The sequence below is a fragment of the Rana temporaria genome, chromosome 1 (assembly GCF_905171775.1).
Source record: "Rana temporaria chromosome 1, aRanTem1.1, whole genome shotgun sequence".
Classification (NCBI taxonomy): Eukaryota; Metazoa; Chordata; class Amphibia; order Anura; family Ranidae; genus Rana; species Rana temporaria.
This window is the reverse complement of record NC_053489.1, coordinates 553,233,054-553,260,805: the sequence shown is the minus strand read 5'-3', so window position 1 is coordinate 553,260,805 and position 27,752 is coordinate 553,233,054. Positions and strand designations below refer to the sequence as shown.

The 27,752-nt window shown below is 40.9% G+C and overlaps 2 protein-coding genes across 4 annotated transcripts in view; one reads left to right on the top strand and one right to left on the bottom strand.

Annotated features, from left to right (window-relative positions):
* The window catches only part of AGA (aspartylglucosaminidase), a 31,707-nt gene extending 18,300 nt beyond the window's left edge, over positions 1–13,407 (top strand). The window contains exons 4-9 of the mRNA XM_040333780.1: positions 40–152; positions 5,146–5,263; positions 5,378–5,453; positions 7,410–7,517; positions 10,990–11,123; positions 13,059–13,407. Coding sequence (XP_040189714.1) covers positions 40–152; positions 5,146–5,263; positions 5,378–5,453; positions 7,410–7,517; positions 10,990–11,123; positions 13,059–13,159 — 650 coding nt within the window. The 3' untranslated portion in view covers positions 13,160–13,407. The remainder of the gene's footprint in view (positions 1–39; positions 153–5,145; positions 5,264–5,377; positions 5,454–7,409; positions 7,518–10,989; positions 11,124–13,058) is intronic.
* Positions 13,408–14,309: 902 nt separating this feature from the next.
* The window catches only part of NEIL3 (nei like DNA glycosylase 3), a 75,379-nt gene continuing 61,936 nt past the window's right edge, over positions 14,310–27,752 (bottom strand). For all 3 annotated transcript variants that reach the window (XM_040333758.1, XM_040333751.1, XM_040333768.1), the window contains exons 9-10: positions 22,452–22,626; positions 14,310–14,723 (exon numbers count right to left, since the gene is read on the bottom strand). In XM_040333758.1, the coding sequence (XP_040189692.1) occupies positions 14,571–14,723; positions 22,452–22,626 (328 nt within the window). In that variant the 3' untranslated portion in view covers positions 14,310–14,570. The remainder of the gene's footprint in view (positions 14,724–22,451; positions 22,627–27,752) is intronic.

Below are 27,752 nucleotides of genomic sequence, written 5' to 3'. Positions count from 1 at the left end.
AACTTGTACATTTTATCGCTTTTTTTTTTTTTCTTTTAGCATCCTTGTTTGCTGAGAGTATGGGCTTTGTATGTGAAGATTTAACAACCAACAGATCACTATCTATTTATTCAAAATGGCTTGAACAACACTGCCAACCAAACTTTCGTACGGTAAAGTCTAATGTTTTATAAACAGATATTTTCTTGATTCAGCAATGTATATGTTATGTTTATTAGAATCCCTTGATTAACCCCCAAAAAATAAGAATAGGGGCCATAACCACTTTGCAACTTTCCTCTTATGGCCCCCTGGCAACCCAGATTTCCTTCCTGCCCTTGGGGATGCATTCTTTTTATGCTTGTGTTCTCCTAAACCCTCAACTCTTAAGCCCCATACACACGGTCACACTTTTTGCCAACCAACTTCAAAATCTGCAGGTTTTCTGATTTGTCTGACCGTGTGTACGCTCCATCGGACCAACTTTTTCGGGTTTCATCCAACAAAAAGTTGGGTCTGCAAACGGACCAACTTTTCGGCAACAAAAGTCTGATGGTGCCTTGTCTGACTGTGTGTACAGCAATCCAACCAACTTTTGGACAAAGTGCAAATACGCATGCTCAGAACCAATGTTAAAAGCAACAAACAATAGCAGAAGTTAACCAAAGGGTGGTGGTAAAGAGCAGAAAATAGCAAAAAAAACACGTGATGTTAGGAAAGTTTTAGAAAAGTTTGCAGAAAAGTCTGTGTGTATGCTATGGGTGTGGCCGGACAAATCAATTAGCAAAAAAATCCAAGGGAAATTTTGTTGGATGTCTGACTGTGTGTATGAGCCTTAACACCTCTCAGTGTTTTCAACAAAGTACTGTTCATTCCTTTCCCAATAATTCCAACCAGACAATTCACCAAGGAATGCATGACTCCACGAATTGTGACGTTGTCAAAACACATAAGGTGTCTGAGGAAATACCTACAACAGTACCATGTCCTTTTTATATAGCTTCTTAATCTTGAAAATACAGACTGACTATATCTTCTACATGGGGGAATAGGATAGGGAATTGAATACATCTCTTCCAGAAAATGTCAAATTGAAATGCTTTATTCTCACCCACAAACTATGTATAGCTAGCACATTCCAAGAGAGGAGCTTCAAACTCCTTACCGCTGGTACAGATCCCCTCAGACTGAATCAAATCTCCCCACCAACCCAAATCTATGTTGGCGGTATCTTAAGAGATTGGCACGCGTACAAATCTGATGGAGCTGCTCCTTAAAGGGGTTGTAAAGGTACAATTTTTTTTCCCTAAATACCTTCGTGCAGTCCTCCACTTACCTCATCCTTCCATTTTGCTTTTAAATGTCCTTATTTCTTCTGAGAAATCCTCACTTCCTGTTCTTCTGTCTGTAACTCCACACAGTAATGCGAGGCTTTCTACCTGGTGTGGAGTGTCATGCTCACCCCTCCCTTGGACTACAGGAGAGTCAGGACGCCCACTAACACACAGCTCCTTTCTCTATCTGCAACATAGAGAGCGTCATGACTCGCCCCCCGCTCGCCCCCGACTCCCGTGCGTGTGCCTGGCGGGCGCGATCGCCGCCGGGCACACGCGATCGCTCGGTACAGAGCGGGGACCGGGAGCTGTGTGTAAACACACAGCTCCCGGTCCTGTCAGCAGGGGAAATGCTGATCTTCGGTTCATACACTGTATGAACCGAAGATCAGTGTTTCCCCTAGTGAGGCCACCCCCCCCACAGTAAGAACACACCCAGGCATACTTAACCCCTTCCCTGCCCCCTAGTGTTAACCCCCTTCACTGCCAGTGGCATTTTTATAGTAATCCAGTGCATTTTTATAGCACTGATCGCTATAAAAATGGCAATGGTCCCAAAAATGTGTCAAAAGTGTCCGAAGTGTCCGCCATAATGTCGCAGTACCGAAAAAAAAATCGCTGATCGCCGCCATTACTAGTAAAAAAAATATAATAAAAATGACATAAAACTACCCCCTATTTTGTAAACGCTATAACTTTTGCGCAAACCAATCAATAAACGCTTATTGCGAATTTTTTTTTACGAAAAATATGTAGAAGAAAACGTATCGGCCTAAACTGAGGAAAAAAAATGTTTTTTTATATATTTTTGGGGGATATTTATTATAGCAAAATGTAAAAAATATAAATTTTTTTCAAAATTGTCGCTCTATTTTTGTTTATATCGCAAAAACTAAAAACCGCGAGGTGATCAAATACCACCAAAAGAAAGCTCTATTTGTGGGAAAAAAAGGACGCCAATTTTGTTTGGGAGCCACGTCGCACGACCGCGCAATTGTCTGTTAAAGCGACAGAGTCCCGTATCGCAAAAAGTACTCTGGTCTTTGGGCAGCAATATGGTCCGGGGGGTAAGTGGTTAAGCAACTATGGGAAAAAGTAGCTCAGCAACATACCAAGGTCACATCAGATCTGCATTCTTTACATGGGCACTAATGATTGCTAATGAGCATGAGCCAATATATTAAAATACAGATATGTACAATTTTTTTAATATAGTGGAATGACTGAACCGCTTATTAGCGTGAGCTTGGGCTATCATTCCCTCTGTGACTTTATCCTACATAACCCTACTGCTATCCCTCCCTTCTCCCTCCTGATTTCTCCTTTTCCACTCCCTTTGACTGCCTTCTGCTTTGAGCTCTTGAAGACTGTAAGGACACCCTGGAACATTCTGGGACATTTACAAAAATCAAGATTCCCAAATTTGACACTGTCCCACAAAACACAATGTGTCATCTTTATTCTCTTCTCTTAAAGTGGATTTGCATCCACCCCCTGTAACTTTTTTATTTTACCCCTGCTTACCTTAAAGAGATTGTAAAGTTACTTTTAACTTTAACAAACATGTCAATACTTACCTGCTCTTCTCGGCCATGAACCTCCTTCTCGGGTCTCTGGCCGGCGCTCCTGGTCCCTCCTCTGTCGCTTCCCATTGACAGAGGGACTGGGCCCAGCCCCCCCGCTCCCTTGTCACTGACTTTGATTGACAGCACTGGGAGCCAATGGCTTCCGGTGCCCCAGCAAAGCCAGTGGGAACCGAAAGTGAGGAGAGCTGCAGACGTGCACAGCGCTGCATCGAATAATTATAGCAAAAGACCTACATTTTTAAACGTCACCTACAGAAATTTTAACTTGTAAACACAAAGTGTAAAAAAAATAGGTTTTGGCTTAAATGGTTAAGGTAAAAAAAGTTTAGGCTTTAGAACCACTTTAGGGTGGTATCTGCACATTTCAGATTCTCACCCGTCCAGTGGATTCAGCGTTGTCCCGCTGACATCCCCTCATGCCCAGCCACAGCTGCCCCACCCCTGCCATAGCAGGCAGTGTTTACATCATTCACCTAAGGTGACTGACGTGTATGGGGAGTTGGGGCCAGACATTTTTGCTTAAAAAAAGGTAAAAAACAGAACAAAAAACAATGGCGGTATACGTATAGAGTATGGAAAGAGGGGAGGAGTGGAGGGAAGTAGTGAAAGAGGGTGACGTTCCGCTTTAAGGTAAGCTTGTAAAATTGTATAGAACCTCTGCGCACAATGGTGGTGAGCTAGGACAAAGACCCCGGAATTCATAGACTGGCGCAGACAGATTTTGCAAAAGTGTCTCCCATGCATTCTAAAAGTGGTGCGTAATGTGCCAAATTTGTGTATCTGTCTAAAACTTGTTCTTGAATTTGATGCACGCTGCACCAATTTTTTTTTTTTTAATTTAGGCGTTTTTGTTTTTTTCTTAATTTTTATTAATCTAACTTTTTGAGGTAAAGGGTAAGATTCTTAGCTGGTCAGTTTCTCAATGAATGACACAAAGAGGAAAGCACCCACCCCTTGTTTGGCGTTGAGGCCAAATCATGCAATTTTAGTCTAATCTGACCATAACACATTTTTCCATGTTAAGGTAGTCAGATGAGACTAAAATTGTATTTGGCCCTAACGCCAAACGATATGTCTGGTAAAAAACCAACACATCTCACCATCCAAATAACACCATTCTTGCAGTAAAGCATGGAGGTGGTAATATCCTGTTATGGGGGTGTTTCTCTGGAGGCGGGACTGAAGCATTTGGCAGGATAGAAGGAAAATGGATGAGTCAAAATACCATCAAATTCTTTAGGAAAATCTGCTGCCCTCTGCCAGAAGGTTGTTAATGGGAAGAAGGTTCATCTTCCAACATGGCAATGACCCAAAGCACACAGAAAAACTGTGGTTGAAGGAGAAAAGGGTGAATGTCCTTGCATGGCTTGGTCAGAGCACAGACTTAAGCCCCATCGAAAAAATCTGTAGAATGACTAAGACAGCAGTCCACAAACGGTCACCATCAAATTGAACTGAATTTGAGCAGTTCTGAAAAGAGTGGGAAAATATTGCAAAGTCTGTGTGCAATGTTGGTAGAGACATATCTCAGCAGACTAAAGGCTGTAATTTTAAAGTAAAAGATGGTTCAATAAAATACTGATTCATGGGGGCGATCCTTTTTCCAACTCGGTGATTCTGTTTTTGAATAAAAAAAAATATAATTTTACGTGTTGGTGTGATAAAACAAAAACTGTCTGTCTTCATTTCAGGCTGCAAAGCAACAACATGTGATTATTTTAAAGGGGAGTGATTCTTTACATACCGTACAGTGGAACCTTGGATTACAAGCATAATCCGTTCCAGGAGAATGCTTGTAATCCAAAGCAATCGCATATCAAAATGGTTTCCCCATAGAAGTCAATGGAAACAAAGATAATTAGTTCCACACTGACTTCTATTGCATGCAATACCGAATGTGGCCAGAGGTGGGGGGCAGCGCAGAGACTCAGAAATCACCGGAAAGGCTTGTGAACTGAGTATTTCCGCCAAGTCAGTGCCCCCGCACCTCTGGCCACATGCGGCACTGCACACCGCAGAGGCTTGAATCTTGCTCATTTTGCGATGCAACACTTGCAAACCGAGTTAGTTTTTTTTTTTTTTATAAATTGCTCGTATTGCGAAAAGTTTGTTAACCGCGTTACTCGCAATCCGAGGTTCCACTGTGTATCTTTTTATTTTATTTTTTGTTTTTAGACCTATATAATTATATATACTGTAAACATGTAATGGAAGTAACGGTAAAAGTATACTGTTTTGATTTACAGAATGTGACACCAGACCCTACAACATCTTGTGGTCCTTATAAGCCTTTAAAGGGATTAAAAAATGATAAAGCACATTCACTTCAGAAAGCAGTAGATGTTCACAGCCATGATACTATTGGTAAGAACATTATGGATGGCCATTTAAATATTTATTAATATGCTGAGTATCCATTATATAATCCTATACAGTGTAGCTAGATTTTTAGATTTTCATTTTCATTTTTTGAATCAGGAATGATTGCTGTGGATAAACAAGGAAATGTTGCAACAGGAACTTCAACCAATGGAGCATCTCACAAAATTCCCGGGTGAGTGATTTGAATGTGACATTTCAGTAGTCCTACCCAATTCAAACACAATAAATATAATCGGTAGGCATGCCGACAAAAAAATAAAATCCAGCCAGAAATGTTTAACAATTTGAGTAGCCCAGTGTTTAAAGCAGAACTCCAGGCAAACGGCTAAATATACAGTGCTGTGCAAATTCTTTTTAGCAGGTGTGATAAAAATGCTTTGAGAAATATATTTTTAACTGTTTGCATTTTGTAAATTGATAAAAATAAACAAAGTGAGTGAACACAAGAACAAATCAAATGCAATATTTGCTGTGGCTACCCTTTGGCTTCAAAACGGCACTACTTCTTCTAGTTACACTTGCACACAGGTTTTGAAGGAACTCAGCAACTAACCACAAATCTTCTGTGGATGTAGGCTTCCTCAAATCCTTCTGTCTCCATGTAATCCCAGACAGACTCGATGTTGAGATCTGGGCTCTGTGGGGGGCCAAACCATCACTTCCAGGACTCCTTGTTTGAAGTGAAGATGGTTCTTAAGGCGGAGCTCCCCCCCAAACGTACCAGCTCCCACTTTTGTCTCATTTCGCAGCAGCGGAGTCAGCCGGAAGTTCACCCCCCCCCTCCTGCCCCGTAGCCAGCCCTCCTGGCCCGTGGCCAGCCCATTCAGAGTGCAGTGCGATTCGCACATGCGCAGTCGGAAACCGGCTGTGAAGCCCCAAGGCTTCACTGCTGGTTTCCCTTAGCCGAGATGGCAGCACCAGCACCCAAAAGCAGATTCAATTGGCTTGGGTGAGGACACCGCTGGATGTTTGACATGGCTGTATGTTTGGGGTTGTTGTCCTGCTGCAAAATATATTTGAGGCCAATCACACGCCTCCATGATGGTATGGCACGATGTATAATTATCTGCCTGTATTTCCCAGCACTGAGTACACCATTGATCTACTTAAAATCTTCAACTCAGTTTGCAGAAATGCAGCTGCAAATTTGCAAGGTCTAACCCCCCTTTCCTAAACCATACCAGACCACATGCCCTCAATATTGGGGGTGGGGGTACCTTGCCCAGAAGACCCCCCCCCCCCTGTGGCAAAGCACCTTTTACCCATGTTGATGAGAATAAGGGGTTCTTGCCAAGCAACCCTGGCCCGGTGATTGTAGAGGTGATCGGGCAGGGGGCTTATTGCAACATGGAAGTGGGCACTCAGATACCAACACCCCCCCTTCTCCTGGAAGAAGATCATGTTGGCGGTCAGCAGGTTTTCTATTTTTGGTTGGCGAGTGTTGGGCATCACCATTTAGCATAGATTTACATCGCTGGACAGCGTGATTTGACATTTTTGTTTTATTAAAGAGTCAATGACTGTGTTCATTTATGATTCATTGTTTTTGTAAAAGAACAGGGCTAATCTTTCCCTCTTACTCATCTACAGGTTGGGGGTCTCATGTCTGGGTACCCCTATTGTTAAAGGGGCCTTCCAGTTTCCAACAAGCCCTGTTCACAGACCCCTACAATACTGGCTATGGTCTTCCTCAGCATGGGGACAAGGTGCTTTGCCAGGGGGGATCTGCCCTGGCAAGCTAACCCACCATGTTGAGGTCATGTGGCCTCACATGGTTAAGGAGAGGGGGGGGTACCCTTACCTTTCTTTAAAGTTTTTCTAAAACCATATTTTGGATAGAGTGGGCAAGGGTCTGTTGTGTTGATGAACATAAAATTGTATAATGTATGGCTTGCTTTGGACACATCATAGGATCTCATGTTTATAGCCAGAGCTAGCTATATTGGCAATATAAGGAGTAATACCAAATGTAATAATCTTTGTAAATTGTCACTAAAATGTCAGATTTTTTTTTTATCTCTTGTTATTGGAAACTGCAATTTTTTGCCCTTTTCAATGTATTGAAACAAATGTTATTGTTAAGATGTCCAGGAATGGTTTGGTTTTTAAATGACAATTACATTTTCAGCCGTGTTGGAGACTCGCCAATCATTGGAGCTGGATCCTATGCAGACAGTTCAGTGGGAGGAGCAGCCGCTACAGGAGATGGCGATACCATGATGAGATTTTTACCAAGGTAACCTGCGTTGTTTAGAATTATAGTACATTTTGAATTATAAAACTCTTCATGTAGAAATGTTGAATGACAATAGATACATTAGAGTGCCAAACTGAATAGGTTAGTGCCGCTAAAGTGGTATAAAATTCCTGCATTCGATTTTTACATACAGGTAAGAATCGTAATCGTCAAGCTTGCCAGTACATAAAATTACTATCTCCTAAACGTGCAGCGTTTGGAAGATATTCTTGTGAGCAGCACCCGGTGACGTCACCAGTGCATGTGCTCTGAAGGAGACATACCCGTGCTGTTCCTTCAGAGCTCTGTGCCATGGCCAAGACTCCAGCTTGCATGCTCTGGAGTGATGTCATCGCGGCTCAGCTATTCAAGCGACTGCAGCCAGCGAACCCAGAAGGAGGACAGAGTAAACATGGAAGCCTCTGCAGTGGTGACAGTGTTTGCTGGAGGGCTTTGTTTTAAGTCTTTCATAATGTGCAGCGTCATGACGTCCTTGGCTTTCTGGCTGGCTGTTGTGTCACTCGGGAGCTGATGCGCGTGCCTGGCGGCCACAATGTCCGCCAGGCACCCGTGATTGCTAGTCACACAGCAGGGACGTGGATCTGTGTGTGTAAACACACAGATCCAAGTCCCGTCAGGGGAGAGGCCAATCGTGTGTTCCCATATAGAAACACCGTTCAGTCATCTTCCCCAGCCATTCCCCTCCCCCCACTGTTAGAATCACTCCCTAGGTAACACAACCCCTTGATCGCCCCCCTAGTGTTAACCCCTTCCCTGCCAGTGACCTTTATACAGTAATCGGTGCATATTTATAGCACTGATCACTGTATAATTGTCATTGGCCCCAAAATAGTGTCCGATCTGTCCGCCGAAATATCAGTCCTGACAAATTGCAGGTCGCTGCCATTACTAGTAATAATATTACTATAACTTTTGCACAAACCAATCAATATATGCTTATTGCGATTCTTTTGTAGAAGAATACACATCGGCCTAAACTGAGGAAGAAATTATTATTTTTTTTTTTACTTGGGATATTTATTATAGCAAAAAGTAAAAAATATTGTGGTTCTTTTCAAAATTGTCGGCCTTTTTTTGTTTATAGCGCAAAAAATTAAAAACCGCAGAGGTGATCAAACACCACCAAAAAACTCTATTTGTGGGGAAAATTATCAAAATTTCATATGGGTGTAGTGTTGCATGACCGTGCAATTCTCATTCAAAATGTAATGCCGCATCACTTTTTTTGATGGGGAAAAAATACATTTTCTGTGAAGTAAAAAACTACGTTTTTGAAACTTTAGTTTTCAAAAACGAAGTTGCCTACACACCATCGTTTTTTCACAATGCTCTAGCAAAGCGAAGTTACGTTCACCACTTTTTTCCATTGAAGCTCGCTTCATAACTAGCTTCTGGGCATGCGCAGGTTTAAACGTTGTTTTTTGCTACACACGGTCAATTTTTGTGAAACAAAAACGACGTTTTGAAAAATGACACATAAAATTGTAGCATGCTTAAATTTTTTTTTGTCGTTTTTCACAAGACATAAAACAATGTTTTCCCCCACACACGGTCATTTAAATTGACGTTTTTAAAAATGTCGTTTTTTTTCATCAAGTGATGGTGTGGCCTGGGAAGGATGGGGGTTAAAATGCCCTGTATTGAAGTGGTTAATGTAACCATGTGGAAAAAATAAATTTAATTCAGGTAAAAGCATAGGATTTTTTTTATTCCATAACTTTATTAAAGATTTACAGTACAGACTATACAATAGAAGCGCAGTACAGTTTCATGAAATGAACATTTACAGCAGGTAATGCAAAATACGGAAGAACAAAAATTGATAAAGCAAAGAGATAAGGTGTTGCTGAGGAATAGCAGTTTCTTTACTTGGCATGGAAAAAGTATTTTAAATGCTTATCTTTTTCAATGTGTTTTCTTTTGACTCACATGACTCTGACCTACCAACCAAATTGACTATTTTAAAAGATCAATTGCATAGCACAAAATCGTCTCTCCTTGCACATCATAGCCCTCTCCTCTTCAGGGGGTGTTTAATTGCACTCTGTGCTGACCCAGCTACTCCACCCCTGCCATCACCTCCATACATAGCTTTTTTTATTTTATGTAGCAGTTAAGGAGGAAGGAATAAGCATGTTAAAAGTTTGCTGACATTGCATTTAAGACGGCAACACCTAGCAGCAGTTTCAGGGTTTTTGGATGTCCATACACGGGAGGATTTTACAGGTAAATATGCATAAAATAGGCTATCGAGGGAAAAATTTTGAAATCAATATCCTGGTGACAAGGTCTCTTTAAAGCAGATGTGACCAGATCCCTGTATTATTAGTCATACAAGTATTCCTAGAGGAATTATTGTGCAGCACTTCAGGACCTGGAAAGAAGATCTTCTTAAAAAAAACATATATATTATTTTGAATATAGTGCAGCAAGTCTGATCATTTAGCCTTTACAATCCTTTAAGGGTTGTAAAGGTAAATAGCTTCCTTTACCTTAGTGCAGTCCTCCTTCACTTACCTCATCCTTCCATTTTGCTTTTAAATGTCCTTATTTCTTCTGAGAAATCCTCACTTCCTGTTCTTCTGTCTGTAACTACACACAGCAATGAAAGGCTTTCTCCCTGGTGTGGAGTGTCGTGCTCGCCCTCTCCCTTGGACTACAGGAGAGTCAGGACGCTCTCTACATGGCAGACAAAGGAGAGCTGTGTGTTAGTGGGCGTCCTGACTAACATGTTGCTTATTTAACACATGAGTGGAGTAGTGACCATTACCCATTTACAGTATAAAATGCTGGCTTCTTTGACTTAAATCTGTATTGTCCATGGTCTGATGCATAAAAAGTGTGCTAACCAGATTTTCTTGCTATTCATAGCACCAGTGGTCTTGTTTTGATTTTTTTTTTTAAAAACCTGAATGAGATTACATCTGGAAGCTGACTGTTGTAACAAGAGCTTTTGTTTTCTAAGGGTATTTTTCACAATGTGACTACCACTAGGAATGATGGGACTCCCAGGTGTTTTTTTTTTCCATTTACGTCAACTACCTTATAATATCACATTTAAAATGTAATTTCCTGTACCAGATCACAGGGCAGAGTGTAGTAGCATCAAACCTACCTCCCTTCATTGCAGACCTGCATCCTCTTTTGGGCATAAGTTGAAGAACAGAGGCATTGCAAAAAGGCCAGTACACTGATTTAGGGAGAATGGTGATCCCCATTTTTGGGTTTCCTTCTAATGGCTCATTCCTAACTACTGAAGAGCAGATCTTTGGAAGGTGGGGCGTGCCTGCCTTTGGGAATATTTTTTTGTTTTAACTGGAAATAGACATCAGAAATCACAATGGATGCCATTTGTTCTGATTTTTCTCCCAGTATACTCTTCAGTGTATATAGAGTAGTATAGTATATGTTTTATGTGATTAAAAAACATTAATTTGTTCTTTTATTGAAGTTACCAAGCTGTGGAGAACATGAGAATGGGAGCTGACCCCACCGCTGCCTGTCAGAAAGCCATTGCCCGAATCCAGAAACACATCCCAGTGTTTTTTGGAGCTATGGTATGTGCCAACAACACAGGGAGTTATGGTAAGTTTATTAGTATTTTACATTAAATCAAGTTCAAGTGTCCTAATCTGACCGTTTCATATTTTACATTTTTTAGTAAGGGTGTTTTTACAGACCTGTTTTTTTTTTTAAACAGTTTATTAGAAAACTTGCCTAACGCATGAACTCAACTGTATTTTTATTTAGTCTGATTCTTATCCTAGTTGTCTCTCTTTATGGCTGTTCACTGAGAAACGAATGGGTCTAAAGCTGGCCATACATTTTGCCATTTGCAATTAGCTGGCCTAATTTTGATCACCAGTACCCTTCTACCCAGAAGTTAATTTGAGCAACTTCTGATAAAGGCACATGTTGGTAATTTTTTTGGATTGGTGGCTACAACTGCTGTCCCAGAATAGCCAATTCTTCCATCCACCTTCTTTGGATGGAGGGATATTTTTATTCAGCCCACTGGACTAACAGTATATTCTTTTATCCTTGTTTGGAAAGTTATTACACTAGGAAACCATAAAGAAGGGTTAGTTCACCTTTACAGATACAAATGTAAAGGTGGAGAGACGCCCTCACCGCTGTACTTGCCAAGCTTTCAGCTCCCCGGCAGCCACCCCAGCAGTCTGGGCATTTGCAATCCCCGATCTTTTCCCACTTCTCCATCAGCACAGACTAGATCATTTTTAATTGGTTGTCACCATCAATGCAGACGCAAGTACAACAGAGACCAGAAGGAGGGTGTGCAGTGTTGCTTCACCTTTACACAGAAACAAAATGTAAAGGTGAACTTGCACTTTAAAGACTCCACCATCACGGCAGTCCTGAAAATGGTAGTTACCTGGCTATAACACTGATCCTCTGGCTTCAATACTGTGTGCAAAAATCAATGCTTATACTGCCTTGGGTTTCTCCAATAACCTTTTGGATAATAAGTACCAAGCTAAACTGTAAAAACCCTTGAAGTCCCATTGTCCCGAACAAAACATCTCATGTCATTACTGTTTCCCTGTATTGCAACCATTTGAGTATTTAAGTTTGTTGCAAGATCCTTTCCAAAGAGTTATGTTTAACAAGTTCCTTTAGCAAATCTGCAGAAATCCCTATTACAAATCGCTCACTGTAACGATGCATAATTATGGAACATGGCGTTTGACTCTAGCTTTGTTTTGCATAAATATATAGATAGGCCTCAAACTTCAAAGCAATCAGAGATCAGTCATTGTGCAGGATGTCTCATTAGTATGGTTTAGTTCAGCAGTGAGTACAATTTACCGATCAATAAGACTTATTAGCTTAGACTGCTTATTTCATACTTTGATCTTTTACTTCCCACAGATTCGTGTATGTGAGATTAGACTTGGAGAAGCTCGTTACTCTTTAATCTTTTTTTTTTTTTTCAAATTACATGAATAGTTTGAGTTGCTTTTTACAGTTAAATATGCTATACACAGTATGGGTGTTGTGGGGGTTAAGAGGGCATTTGCTTTCCAATAGAAGAAATATTCTGGTAAACAAAATGTTACCACTAGCATAAAATATGCTTTATATTTGTTTTCCTTTTGAAGAAAGGTTGAAATGAAAAGATTTACTGTCAAATGACGACAAAATATTATACAACACTAAAGCTAAAAATATAGCAAATTTGCTGCATAGAAGGCATCATATGCAGCCTTTATTGTCCCCGTGTTCCTGCAGAGAAATTTTTATATTGTGAAAGATGTTACACCAAGTAAATTGATACCCAACCTGTCACGCTTCAAAATTGCGCCCGCTCGTGGAATGACAACAATCTTTTACACTTAATCTCCATAGGCAATGTTCTACAGGTTGCATGTTTTGAGTTAGATGAGGTTTAGGGCTAGAATTATTGCTGATCTGATATATAATATATATATATACACGCAGCAAATATTAAGTAAAATGAAAATCATCAGTATAAAGTATACTTTCTTTTTTTGTTTTTAGGTGCTGCTTGTGCTAAAGCTCCAGGATTCTCTCAATTTCATTACACCGTTTTCAAACCTGGCCTTTCACAGCCACTGGAGGAGGTAGTGGATTGTCTATAGAAGCTGGAGCATGCGGCAGGCATTTGCCGCAGAAAATGTTCTTCTAATAATAATAATAATAATAATAAAAAAAAAAAATCAAGAATCATGACTCCAGAATGAGGGCGATTTGTTTTCAAACCCCACACCTTTGACATATGCGAATGTAAAAGCTACTGAACGTTACATGTGTACTTTAAATTGTCTGTGGTAGAAAGTATGTCTTTTCTATAACAGGTTGTCTAATAAAAAGGAAATATTGTATGGTAGTTGGTGTATGCATTTTAACATTTGTTTTCTAGACTATGAACTAGTCATCTTCTGTGCCAAAGTACAATATGGTTGGTTATATGGATTTTAAACAGACTCATTCTCACTTTTGTAGCATCCATAGACGTACCTAGATTCACTTGGTGGAAATCTGCATGGCAGAAGTCATCGATAATACAAGGAGTATACACATTTTCTATATCAATTGCTCTGCAGCCCCTTATGTTGCAGGTCACAAACATGCAACATTGCTAATGTATCAGTACACAAGCACATCAATGGTGAAATCCATACGTGATGCATTTAGGGGCCTACAAAAACATATTGCAGTATGTCTGGAGAATATGCAAATACATGCAGTTTTTAAATACTGGGGAAACCAAGCTCCACATTTGAGGTGAAACAGGACATGTAAAATGTTGCTTTAACGGTTTTAAGTTCATAATGCTATAAAATATGCACAGATTACTGTGTAAATGTCACTGGTAGGGAAGGGGTTAACACTAGAGGGCAACCAAGGGGTAAATGCGTGTTCCCACTGTATGGGGATAGGACTGACTGGGGGAGGAAACATAGGTCTCCTCTCCCCTGACAAAACAGGGATTTGAGTGTTTACACACACAAATTCACGTGCATGCGACCTGCGATCACACTCGTGGGATACGTGCATTGGGTACTCCGCCGTGCAGTAGGCGTCCACCTCCGACAGCATGCGCGCGCCCCCTGTTGGCTCTTAAAGAAGACCCTGTACTGGGTTTCATGCAGCAGTGCCACAGTATAAATACGCGAGCCAGACGGGAACCGGTTAAACAGTAAAAGGTGACAGTATTGCATCAAGGCTGAGCATTGTTACTAGTGAACACCACTTTAGTTTAATGAAATATACATTACCAACCCCCACTCCTTTTAATATTTTTTTATTATTTTCCAATTAGTAATAGGCAATACACAGCACATTTATATATTAGAAATTAAAATTCAATGCACTCAAGTCAAATATACAGTACATGTTTGACATGATTTTTATTGCAAGGTTGACAAGTTTGCGGTGAAATATAGCAACTAGATTCTTTGGGATGTCTTCCTTTAATTGCACCTTGGAGGAAGTATGGCTAATAATGGATGAAGCAAGCAACTATCAGTAACAAAAGCAGTGTTAATCCTATTCTTTAGCCCATTCAAAGAAATCACACTGTTTATCTCTGCCAAAAGCACAGACATAAAAGTTTTTGCCATTGTTTGGACCAATCTTAAGTACTGTTCTCATTACACAGCGCTTTGCGTGATTGCAAAATGGAAAATGTAGGTCAGCCCACTGTAAAGAAATTAAAACAGGACGGGGGTAAATGGTAGCAAAACCAAACACAAAGTCAGAAACGTTCTATTAATAAGGTACATTCCAGATGGACAGGGCAATTGTGCAAATATACATTACCAAAGTGTTCTGTGGTATTGGCACAACCCTCTGTTGCCTAGTTTGTGTCTATATGCATACTCCCCAATCATTGTAGTAGTATGGACACATAAATGTGAATAGGTCTTTTGTGCTACTGTGAGTAAATAATGAATGTGAATGCTTACATAAATGATATAAAACTCAAAAGCAGCAAAATCTAACAGTGTTTACCATACACAAAAAAACAATATAAATGTAAGGAGTGATATCACTATGAAGAACACCCTGTAGAAAGAAATTAGTAAATAACATGCAATGTGAATATGAGTGGCAAAATAATATAAAAGATGGATCAACAACAAACAAAGACATGTCCCACAGCTGCAATTATGGGGTAAAGTCTCTGCAATAGCTATACTAGCTATAGTGAATGGACAAGTGATCCAGGTAAAATAACTCGAATACACAAGTCCCTTTTGGCGTATACACAATCAAAAGTTGAATGAAATGAGTAATCCACACAGTGGTCTCCCACAACTCTCACCTCAATATATGTAGCAATTCACATTGATTAAATATACGTATAATCCAGGCTAAAACGACATTTTCTCCAAATCCTCTTCTAAACTCTCCAGCTCCATAAGTATGGGGAAAGCGAAGCAGAGGCCTCCAATAGTGTAGTAGTATTATGGAAATAATTAAAACCGCTTTATTAAACACCAAACGGTGGACTTTTACACTGAGAAACTTTAAAAACAGGCAAAACAAATATTGTTTCTTCCGGTCTGTGTCGATCTCTCGCACTCCCTACGCTGTTGCATCACACCATAGGGGAACCGGATTGGTTGCTGGTGCTGTGTGTGCATAGACCGGAAATGACCGTTCGGCCATTTTGTTGTGGTTCGTTATATTACTAATAGCATGGCCATTTTCTTGGTGTTAAACAAAACGATTGGAGCGGCCATTTTCTTTGAAGGCATTCTAATTAAAAAGCATTGAATGTCTAAAAAAGATGTGGTAGCTACTTAATGCAATATTATACTTAGTGGCTGTTAAATATTGCATCGCAATGTACATCCTACAATCCATATATAGGAAATAAAAATGACAAAGTCAAACAAGGTAAACAATAAGTCAGAAAGAATCCAAACAGATACACACCTTAAAGTGGAGTACCACCCAGATTTTTTTTTCACAAAAAATCCTTTATACTCACCCGAAATACCTGTTGCTATGCGGAAGTCTGTAATCTGCATCTTCTGTAACCGCGGTCTATCTTCTGCATCCTCTTCTACTGAATGGATGCAGAAGAAGTTCCCAGAATGGGGCACGCTGCTTTCTGGGAACTGTGTAATCCCAGAGAGCAGCCGCCCAGTCACAAGTCGGTGCGAGATCGAGGAATCAGCGTCAGGGGAGCCATCGGCGCGGGCAAGTAGGACAGGTAAGTGTTCTTATTAAAAGTTAGTAGCTGCTGACTTTAAAAAAATAAATTTGCAGGTGGAATCCCGCTTTAAGAACACTCTCACCAGGTGGAATTGTACTTAAATTGTTTTCTGAGTAATTTCTAATGTTATTTCTCAATCTGATCTGGCTACATATACTATTAATTAACATGAAGTTTTTACTCTTACGTAGAGGTCCTACACACACACACAGTGATGCTTTATATTTTTACATGAACATCCATTTGTGTTACATTTTGTCTTTATATAATAATTTAATATGTACCATTGTTTGGATATATTTCCTTGTCTCTTTGTGACACTTCTAGTATGCGACAGCCATGCCAGCGCAATGACATGGTACCTATTTATCAGTTGCGAATACATTAGAGCCCGTCCCCTATTATCTCCATTCATATTCTATACTTTTTATTCTTTATTTACTTATTCATTTTATTATCCAATTCTCGCCTAGCTACATACAAACACCAGACTAGATTATGTCTGGTTCAGATCAGGTCACTATGGAGACCAATGTAGCCATTTTATCATTGCAGGTGTTCTAATCCTGAGATTTTTAATATCTAAGAATTGTTTACCTTGTTGACATGTGCGGCATGTCATATTTTTATTTCCTATATATGGATTGTAGGATGTACATTGCGATACAATATTTAACAGCCACTAAGTATATTGCATTAAGCAGTTGCCGCATCTGTTTTGGAAACATTCGATGCTTTTAATAATGCCTTCAAGAAAATGGCCACGCCAATCTTTTTTTTTTTTACCACCAAGAAAATGTCTGCTCTATTAGTAATATAACGGACCACAACAAAATGGCCGATCGGCCATTTCCAGTCTATGTAATATAAAACAGCACCAGCAACCAGTCCGGTTCCCTTGAATAAGTCTTGTGGTGCAACGTAACGGCATAGGGAGTGCGTGCAAGAGGCTGACACAGACCAGAATTGACGCAAGAAGTCGCTGGAAAACGCTGCAATTTTATTGTTTTGAAATTTCTCAGTGTAACCACTTGCCGACCTCCTCATGTACATATACGTCAGCAGAATGGCACGGACATGTACGTACCTGTACGTGCTCTGCTGGTCGGGGGTCCGATCAGGATACACCCCCCCCCCCGGTACATGCGGCGGTCGGGTTCCCTCGGGGAGCGATCCGGGACGACGGCGCAGCTATTCGTTTATAGCCGCCCCGTTGTGATCGCTCCCCGGAGCTGAAGAACGGGGAGAGCCGTATGTAAACACGGCTTCCCCGTGCTTCACTGTGGCGGCGCATCGATCGAGTGATCCTTTTATTAGGGAGACTCGATCGATGATGTCAATCCTACAGCCACACCCCCCTACAGTTGTAAACACACTAGGTGAACCCTCAGGCCAGGTTCACACCTATGCGAATTGAGTGCGGTTTAAACCGCATCTAATTCGCAGGACATTTCAAAATACATTGTTTTCAATGAGGCTGGTTCACATATGTGCGATGCATCCGCACTGCGTATTGCCTCCAAACCGCATGCGGTTTTTATGTCTTGCGGTGCGGCTCAGGTGCGAATTCAGTCCCATTATCTTCTATGGGTATGCATCTAATTCGCACATGTGTTCAGTTCTCTGCAGGAATTTCTCTCATTCAGCTCAATACAATTCTCCCCCACTCTCCTCTCACCTGGAACTTCTCCCAGGTCTCCAAATTCACACCTGATCTGCAGCTAAACCGCAGTTGATCTGCAGAACACCCTCTAGAGAAATTCGCAACGAGAACGCAGCTCCAAAACGCAACGCACTAGTGTGATTCCGGCCTAAATGTTACAGCGCCCCCTGTGTTTAACTCCCAAACTGCAACTGTCATTTTCACAATAAAGAATGCAATTTAAATGCATTTTTTGCTGTGAAAATGACAATGGTACCAAATATGTGTCAAAATTGTCCAAAGTGTCCGCCATAATGTCGCAGTCACGAGGAGGGGAAAAAAAAAAAAAAAAAAAAAAAATCGCTGATCGCCGCCATTAGTAGTAAAAAAATAAAATAAAAATGCAATAAAACTATCCCCTATTTTGTAAACGCTATAAATTTTGCACAAACCAACCGATAAACGATTATTGCGATTTTTTTTTTTTTTACCAAAAATAGGTAGAAGAAGAATACGTATCGGCCTAAACTGAGGGAAATTTTTTTTTTATATATGTTTTTGGGGGATATTTATTATAGCAAAAAGTAAAAAATATTGAATTTTTTTCAAAATTGTCGCTCTATTTTTGTTTATAGCGCAAAAACTAAAAACCGCAGAGGTGATCAAATACCACCAAAAGAAAGCTCTATTTGTGGGGAAAAAAGGACGCCAATTTTGTTTGGGAGCCACGTCGCACGACCGCGCAATTGTCTGTTAAAGCGACGCAGTCCCGAACTGTAAAAACACCTTGGGTCTTTAGGCAGCATATTGGTCCGGTCCTTAAGTGGTTAAAAGTCCACCTTTTAGTGTTTAATAAAGCGGTTTTTAATTATTTACATAATACTACACTATTGGAGGCCTCTTCTTCTCTCCTTCCCCATACTTAGGTTAGTGGAATTATTTGTCCATCTGCAGGACAGCGGTTACTGACAGAGCCATCACGGAGCCGGAGAGTTTAGAAGAGAGGATTTGGAGAAAACTTAGTCAAAGCTTAATTGAACAAGCTGAATTTTGAAGCTGATTGGCTACCATGCAGAGCTGCACCAGATTCTTTGTGCACCATGTTTAGTAAATCTCCCCCAATGTACAAGTCCCCTGGCTTATATGATATTTACTCAAAGCAACCATATATACAATGTTCAAGTATGGAGTTAGTTTACCTTTTCACATCAGTGCACGGTAACTGCTGTGTGACTCCAAGCTTGGTGCCAAAGCATTATAACCCCCCCCTTTCTGTACTGTGGCCAATATAATTCTCCCTAATTGGTCACATGCCTATTGGGCACAGCCTAATTGGATATGTCAAAGGCTGCAGTTTACGACCCATGTGAGGCGTGATCAGGGTAAACAAAAGGCCAGCCTTTGAAATGGAACTAATTACAGTAACACCAATAAAATACTTTAAATATTTTTCCAAGTTCAATATCATTTACAGCCGTTTATGGAGATTTAACATAAACCATTATGTTACACCTCCCTCTGAACTCATTACATCACCCGCACTTATTAATGGGGGAAGGAAGGTTGCATAGTACAGACATTTGGAAGTAGCAGTTTGTCAGAAGCTTGTTAAAGGTGTTCATAAGTGATTTAAAGCTTGTCTTAATATATTTATTTATTAAATAGTATTGTGAAGTCTTGCTTTGTTTTTTTCGTTTTTAACCACTTAAGACCCAGTACTATGCAAGTTTAAAAGGACCTTGCCCCTTTTTGCGATTCGCCACTGTGTTGCTTTAACCGACCAATAGGTGGGAAAAAATTACGCCAATTTTGTTTGGGAGCCACATCGCACGCCCGCGCAATTGTCGGTTAAAGCAACGCAGTGCCGAATCACAAAAAGGGGCAAGGTCCTTTTAACCTGCATAGTACTGGGTCTTAAGTGGTTAAAAACGAAAAAAACAAAGCAAGACTTCACAATCCTATTTATTAAATATATTAAGACAAGCTTTAAATCACTTATGAACACCTTTAACAAGCTTCTTTCTTTTGGTTGTATTTGATCACCTCTGCAGGTTTTAAATTTTTGGCGCTATAAACAAAAATATAGCGACAATTTTGAAATAAAATGCAATATTTTTTACTTTTTGCTATAATAAATATCCCCCAAAAAAGATATAAAAAAACATTTTTTTTCTTCAGTTTAGGCCGATACGTATTATTCTACCTATTTTTTGGTAAAAAAAACAAACAAAAACCCCAAAAAAATCTCAATAAGCGTTTATCGATTGGTTTGCGCAAAATGTATAGCGTTTACAAATTAGGGGATAGTTTTATGGCATTTTTATTAATAATTTTTATTTTTTACTACTAATGGCGGCGATCAGCGATTTTTTTTTTTGTGACTGCGACATTATATCGGACAATTTTGACACATTTTTGGGACCATTGTCATTTTCACAGCGAAAAGTGCTATAAAAATGCATTGATTACTGTGAAAATGACAATTGCAGTATAGGAGTTAACCACTAGGGGGCACTGAAGGGGTTAAGTGTGACCTCGTGTGTTTCTAACTGTAGGGGGGTGGGGCTGGACATGTGACGTCAGTGATCGTCGTTCCCTATATCAGGGAACAGACGATCACTGACATTGCCACAGTGAAGAACGGGGAAGGTTTACACACACACACACACACACACACACACACACACACACACACACACACACCTCTCCCCGTTCTTCAGCTCCTGTGGGTCCCGCGGTCACGGAGCTTCGGACCAGGGTGCGCGTGACCCATGGCTGGGCTCTTAAAGGCAACGTACCTGTACGTGCCTGTGCCGTGCCATGCCATTCTGCCGATGTATATCGGCGTTAGGCGGTCCTTAAGTGGTTAAGATAAAAATAAACATGCTATACTCGCCTGCTCTTTACAATGATTTTGAAAAGAGCAGCCCAGATCCTCCTCTTCTGTGCTCCTGGCCCCTACCTCCTGGTGAGTGCCCCCACAGCAAGCAGCATGCTATGGGTGCACCCGAGCCACGGCTCACTGTGTCCATTCAGACATGGGTCGTCCCGGGCAGATGAGACACTGCTGCATCATCAGCAGTGGCTGATTGGGGCTGCTGCCCACAGAAGGATTTTTATCTTAATGCGTTATGATAAAAAAAAAAAAAATGCTTATACAACTCTAACAGATTGTAGCTTACTGGTTCCTAGGATGTAATCCCAGCAATACTTTGCTTTTTACCCCTTTATTTTCACCTTGTATTCCTGTAAATTAGTGGTTCTCAACCTTTCTAGTGCCGTGACCCCTTGATAAAATTTCCCAAGTTGCGGGGACCCCTAACAGTAAAATTATTTTCGTAGCGTGGGTCGTCAGCATCCAAGGCAAGTAATTTGTGCCCCTAACCCATGGACATTTAGCGCTCCTTGAGTCCCTTTCACTCATACAGTATTAAAACTCCTTATGGTACATTTGAGGATGTACCCCTCTTTCTCTTTGTTCTCCTTTCTTTCCCTTTTCCCCCCCCATGCCTCTCTAGCCGTCTTTTGCTCCCCTTTTCTTTGTTCCTTCTCCTCTTTTTCTCTCCCTTCCATGTAGTCTCTATTTTTATTCCTTCTCTTATTTCTTGGTGGGGGGTGGGGTAAATAGGATCAATGACAATGCTGGTGGGGAGTTGGGATCAGTGGCAGTGCTGGGGGGAGTTCTGATCAGTGAACTTAGGTGCTCTTAATCAAGGTCATCTGCTGATCTGAGAACTGTAGTGGGGACTTTTAATGGCAACTATAATCGCAGGTAGGGTTACTCCGCATTCACGGTGTCTCCGACTTTGTGGTGTCTCGCAGAAGTGACATCTATGCTGAATTTAGGAGATAGGGTCTCCTCCAGCCTCTCCCACTTCACATTCCTCACAACAGCCGACATCTAGTCACTGCCCCCCCCCCCCCCCCCAGCCATGTCGTGAACTAAATGGGTGGCTGCGGGCTCCAGGAACAGCCCAGGATTTGGTGACCCCCTGGCAAATCCTCATTTGACCCCCAAGGGGGTCCCGACCCCCAGGTTGAGAACCACTGCTGTAAATTATTCACTGTCCTTTCATTACTATTTTTTTCCTCCACTATATTGATGGGACAGTCAAGGTTGTCAAACGAGCTGAAGTTCAAACATGCCTGCCTTTGTTCAGCTCAGCTATATGGTGGAGTGCTGGGACTAATCTACACAAGAAAAGGAACAATTGTGTTTTCTTTCACAGGATCAACAAGTATATTCTATACTTGTTGAAAAAAAAAAAAAAAATTACCCTAAGAAACAAAATGTAGCCACTTCATCTGGAACCGTGCAAGCTAGAATATTACAGCTTTGGTTTTTTTTGGGTTTAGATAAACTAAAAAACATTTAGATGAACGGTAAACCAAGTGGACTTCCGAGCATTATTAGCTCATCTGGCGTTCATAAAAAGGTTTTAAATAAATTAATCCACCAAAAATGAATCGTCATTCCCAAGTGGATTTTTATTTAATTTGTGTTGGTTCCAGCAGAGATCAGGTCACATCAGTGTGAATTATGGGAAATAAATCTACTTACCTCAAAAAATTCACATTTATTTTCCCTGGGCAAGGAACAACTGTAAAACGGTCTTCCTTTATTCTCTCCATCCTTCCTGACAACATGGAGAACACACGGGCGTTTGTGCTTAATGCATAGCAGGCTTGCAGCATGTGGAGAAGAGGTTCCCTGTGTCGGATTAACTTGCGGAGAGCTGTAGGAGTTAATTACAGCATTAATGCCTTCTGCTGCGGTTACATTTTATCATATACAAAGTCATACCCTTTTTTATAGTGGGGGGGGGGGGGGGGGGAGATTTTTGTACTGCATGTAAAATCCCTTTTCGGTGTCCAATGAGGAACACAGCATTACATTTTATGAAGCATAGGTTATAGTGCTACCTGTAGGAGATTGGGCATTCATTCACAGGGTTTTGTGAATGGAACTACAAGTCCCCAACACCCTTAGCAGTTGTTGGTTTGTAGTTCTCAATGAACTACCATGGCACTGTTGTAGTTCATTGATTCTTTCGGTCTACGAGCAAGCAGATACACTGACAGAGCTGCTTCTTGCTGGTGCAATGCTTTACAGGCTCCGGAAACAATAATAACATGGATTTTTTTTTTACCTGTGCACCTTGTGTGAACAACATGTCATATTCATATGTATGCGCACTGCATATTCTTAATATTCAATAAACATGCAAATGAGGTGAAACAAAAGTCAATGAGAGAGAAAAAAAAAATACACAGTAGCTTACTAAATTACTCTACAAAACTCCTAAGTATTAGCATTGTGAAATGATCAACACCCATACATAATGAAAAGTGTCCATATGGCATACTTAAAAAATAGATATATGCTCCAACATATGCAAATCAATATAGTAATACAGTCCAACTTAAAGTGATGAGAAAACCACATTTTGTTGATCCACCAAAATCCTTAAAGGGGTTGTAAAGGTTTGTTTTTTTATTTTCTAAATAGGTTCCTTTAAGCTAGTGCATGGTTGGTTTCACTTGCCTTTTCCTTCAATTTCCCTTCTAAATGTTTTTTTTCTTTGTCTGAATTTCTCACTTCCTGTTCCTCCTCAGTAAGCTGTTCTGGCTGACCAACCCCCACCAAGAACGCCTGGGATTATGGTGGCAAGTTTACCGAGGAGAAACAGGAAGTGAGAAATTCAGACAAAGAAAAAAAACATTTAGAAGGGGAATCGAAGGAAAAAGGTAAGTGAACCAACAATGCACTAGCCTAACCACTTCCAGACCTTAGGTATTTTTCAGATTTGGTGTTTGCAAGACTAAAACAGTTTTTTCTGCTAGAAAATTACTTAAAACCCCCAAACATTATATATTTTTTTTTCCTAACACCCTAGAGAATAAAATAGTGGTCATTCCAATACTTTTGTCACACCGTATTTGCGCAGCGGTCTTACAAGCGCACTTTTTTTGGAAAAAATTCACTTTTTTGAATTAAAAAATAAGACAATAAATTTGGCCCAATTTTTTTATATATTGTGAAAGATAATGTTACGCCGAGTAAAATGATGCCCAACATGTCACGCTTAAAAATTGCGCCCGCTCGTGGCATGGCGTCAAACTTTTACCCTTAAAAATCTCGATAGGCGATGTTTAAAAAATTCTAGAGATTGCATTTTTTGAGCAACAGAGTAGCTCTAGGGCTATAATTATTGCTCTCGCTCTAACGATCGCGGCGATACCTCACTTGTGTGATTTGAACACAGTTTTCATATGCGGTCGCTACTCGCGTATGCGTTCGCTTCTGCGCGCGAGCTCGTCGGGACGGGGCGCTTTAAAAACATTTTTTTTTTGTTTTATTTATTTTTATTTATTTTATTATTTTTTACACTGAAAAAAAAAATAATAATAATTTGATCACTTTTATTCCTATTACAAGGAATGTAAACATCCCTTGTAATAGAAAAAAGCATGACAGGTCCTCTTAAATATGAGATCTGGGGTCAAAAAGACCTCAGATCTCATATTTGGGCTTAAATGCAAAAAAATTAAAAATAAAATAAAAAGTCATTTTTTCAAATGACCAAAAAAAAAATTTGTCTCTTTAAGAGGCTGGGCGGGACTGACGTTTTGACGTCACTTCCGCCCAGCCGAGCTATGGGGACAGGCGAAGGAGATTTTTCCTTCAGTCTCGTCCCTGCTCACCAGCCGACAGCACCCGATCGCCTCCGCCGCTACCGACGGCTCCGGTAAGCGGCGGAGGGCGCGGGAGAGCGGCGGGAGGGCCCCTCTCCCGCCACCGATAACGGCGATCTCGCGGTGAATCCGCCGCGGAGACCGCCATTATCGGATTCCAGACCGCGCACACTAAAGATTGATACCTCGATTGTGGCAGCAGCTGCTGCCGTTACCGAGATATCAGTCTTTAAAAATAGGACGTACATCGTCGTGCGCAGGTCTGGAAGTGGTTAAAGGAACCTATTTAGAAAATAAAAAACGAACCTTTACAACCCCTTTAACCAAAGTGATGTGTGCCGTGTAGCCACACGCTAAAGCGTTTCCTCACTTCGGACTTCGTCGCACGCCCATGACGAAGTCCGAAGTGACGAAACGCGTAGGAGCGTGGCTACACGGCAACGCTGAGATGGTGACTCCACGTGTAGGAAGGAAGCTATGAGAAGATTGCAACACTAAGTCACCTGGCATGTTTGGAATTTTAACAAGCTGATTTTGAATCTTTTATGATGCAAGTGCATTTCTTTTAATAAACCGATTACCTTAAGGTGTTTTTACACTATTGGAGGCTCTGTCTCAATTTCTATCGCCACATGTGGAGAGTCTCTTTTTTTAATCTGGATGGAGATTGGCGTGTACAATAACATCAAATAAGGCAATATTTGCCAAACACGAGAGTGAATGGCAACAGCATCTGGTGAGGTTTATTCTTAAAGGAATTGGCACACATCACTTTTGGTGAAGGATTTTGGTGGATCAACGAGATTTTGTTTCACTCTTTTTTCACTACTTTAAGTTGGACTGTATTACCATATTGATTTACATATGTTGGAGCATATATCTATTTTTTTGAATATGCCATATGAACACTTTATTATGTATGGGTGTTTTATGTTAATCATTCACAACGCTAATATTTAGGAGATTACCGGATATATCGGCGTAGAATACGCACCGGCGTATAACACGCACCCCAATCTAAGATTTATTTTTTTTTTTTAAATAAACCACTTTGAAGCAAAATGATGGTATCTGAGCATCAATGCAGCCAGATCTGTGTCCATCTGCAGCTTTAGTGCAGCCTGATCTGTGCCCATCTGCAACATTGCTCCTTACTGCAGCCCGATTAGTGCCCATCTGCAGCCTATACATTTACCAAAATGCCCTGCCTGTTCAGGTACACAGGAAGGAGATCACGGCTCTATGTAATTCAGCGGCGCTCGCTCCTCTTCACTCAGACAGCATGGATCGGCGTATAATATGCACACACGATTTCCCCCTGATTTTAAGGGGAAAAAAGTGCGTGTTATACGCCGATAGCTACGGTAATTTAGTGCGCTACTGTGGAATTATTTGTGCCTTTTTTTTTACATAGACATTTGTTTCACTTCGTTAACATGTCATATTCACCTGCTCTGTACGGTGGTTTTGCACAAATTATCCCAGATCCCATTTTTCTCGGGTGCTGGTGCTCCTGGCCCCTTCTACGCATGAACCCCATCGCGATCCAGCAATGTGCACAAAGGCCTTGGCTCTTCCAGGTCTCTTCCGCCTCATTGGTGGAGACAGCAGTGGTAGCCATTGGTTCCCACTGCTGTCAGAGCCAGTGAGCCAATGAGGAGAAATGGGGTAGCAGGGCCAAGCCACTGCTCTGTGTGTGAATAGACACAGCACAGTGGCTTGGGAGTGAGCCTGCATGGGTGCCCCCAATGCAAGCTGCTTGCTCTGGAGGGAGGGGCCAGGAGCTCCAGTGGGGTACCCGAGAAGGAGAATTGGGGCTGCTCTGTGCATAACCACTGTACAGATCAAGTATAACACGTTTGTTTTTTAAAACAATTATTGCTTTTAACCACTTAAGGACCAATCCTGTTTTTTAGACTCGGTCTCTAACACCCTAGAGAATAAAATGGCGGTCATTGCAATACTTTTTGTCACACTGTATTTGCGCAGCAGTCTTGCAAGCACATTTTTTTGGGGAAAAAATTCACTTTTTTGAATAGAGAAAACAAGACAACAGTAAAGTTAGCCCAATTTTTTTTATATTGTGAAAGATAATGTTACGTCGAGTAAAATGATACCCAACATGTCAAGCTTCAAAATTGTGCCCGCTCGTGGAATGGTGTCAAACTTTTACCCTTAAAAATCTTCATAGGCGACGTTTAAAAAAATTCTATAGGTTGCATCTATTGAGTTAGAGGAGGTCTAGGGCTAGAATTATGGCTCTCGCTCCAACCATTCCGGCGATACCTCACCGTTTGAACACAGTTTACGTATGCGCTCGCTTCTGCGCGCGAGCTCGTCGGGACAAGGCGCTTTAAAACATTTTTTTTTGTTTTCTTATTTATTTTAATTGGTTTTATTTATTTTTACACTTTTTTTTTTTAAAACAAAGGGTCACTTTTATTCCTATTATTAGGAATGTAAACATCCCTTATAATAGAAAAAAAAGGATGTCCTATTAAAGCGGGGGTTCACCCGAAATTTTTTTTTAGCATTAGATTGAGGCTAATTGTGCGAAGCAGAATCGGGTGTTTTTTTAAATCAATGCAGTACTTACCGTTTTAGAGATAGATGTTCTCCGTGGCTTCCGGGTATGGTCTTCGGGACTGGGCGTTCCTATTTAATTGACAGCCTTCCGACGGTCGCATACAGCGAGTCACGAGTTGCCGAACGTCGGTGCGGCTCTATACGGCTCCTGCGCACCGACGTTCGGCTACTTTCGGGAACTCGTGATGCGCTGTATGCGACCGTCGGAAGGCTGTCAATCAAATAGGAACGCCCAGTCTCGCATCCCATACCCAGAAGCCGCGGAGAACATCTCTCTCAAAAAGGGTAAGTACTGCATTGATTTAAAAAAAAAAAAAAAAACACCCGATTCTGCTTTGCACAATTAGCCTCAATCTAATGTTAAAAATAGATTTTTTGGGTGAACCTCCACTTTAAATAGGAGATAGATCTGGGGTCAAAAAGACCTCAGATCTCATATTTAGACTAAAATGCAATAAAAATAATAAAATTTGTCATTTGAAAAAATTACAACAACAAAAAAAATTGCCTTTAAGAAGCATGGGCAGAAGTGATGTTTTGATGTCACTTCCGCCCTGCTATGGAGACGGGTGGATGCCAT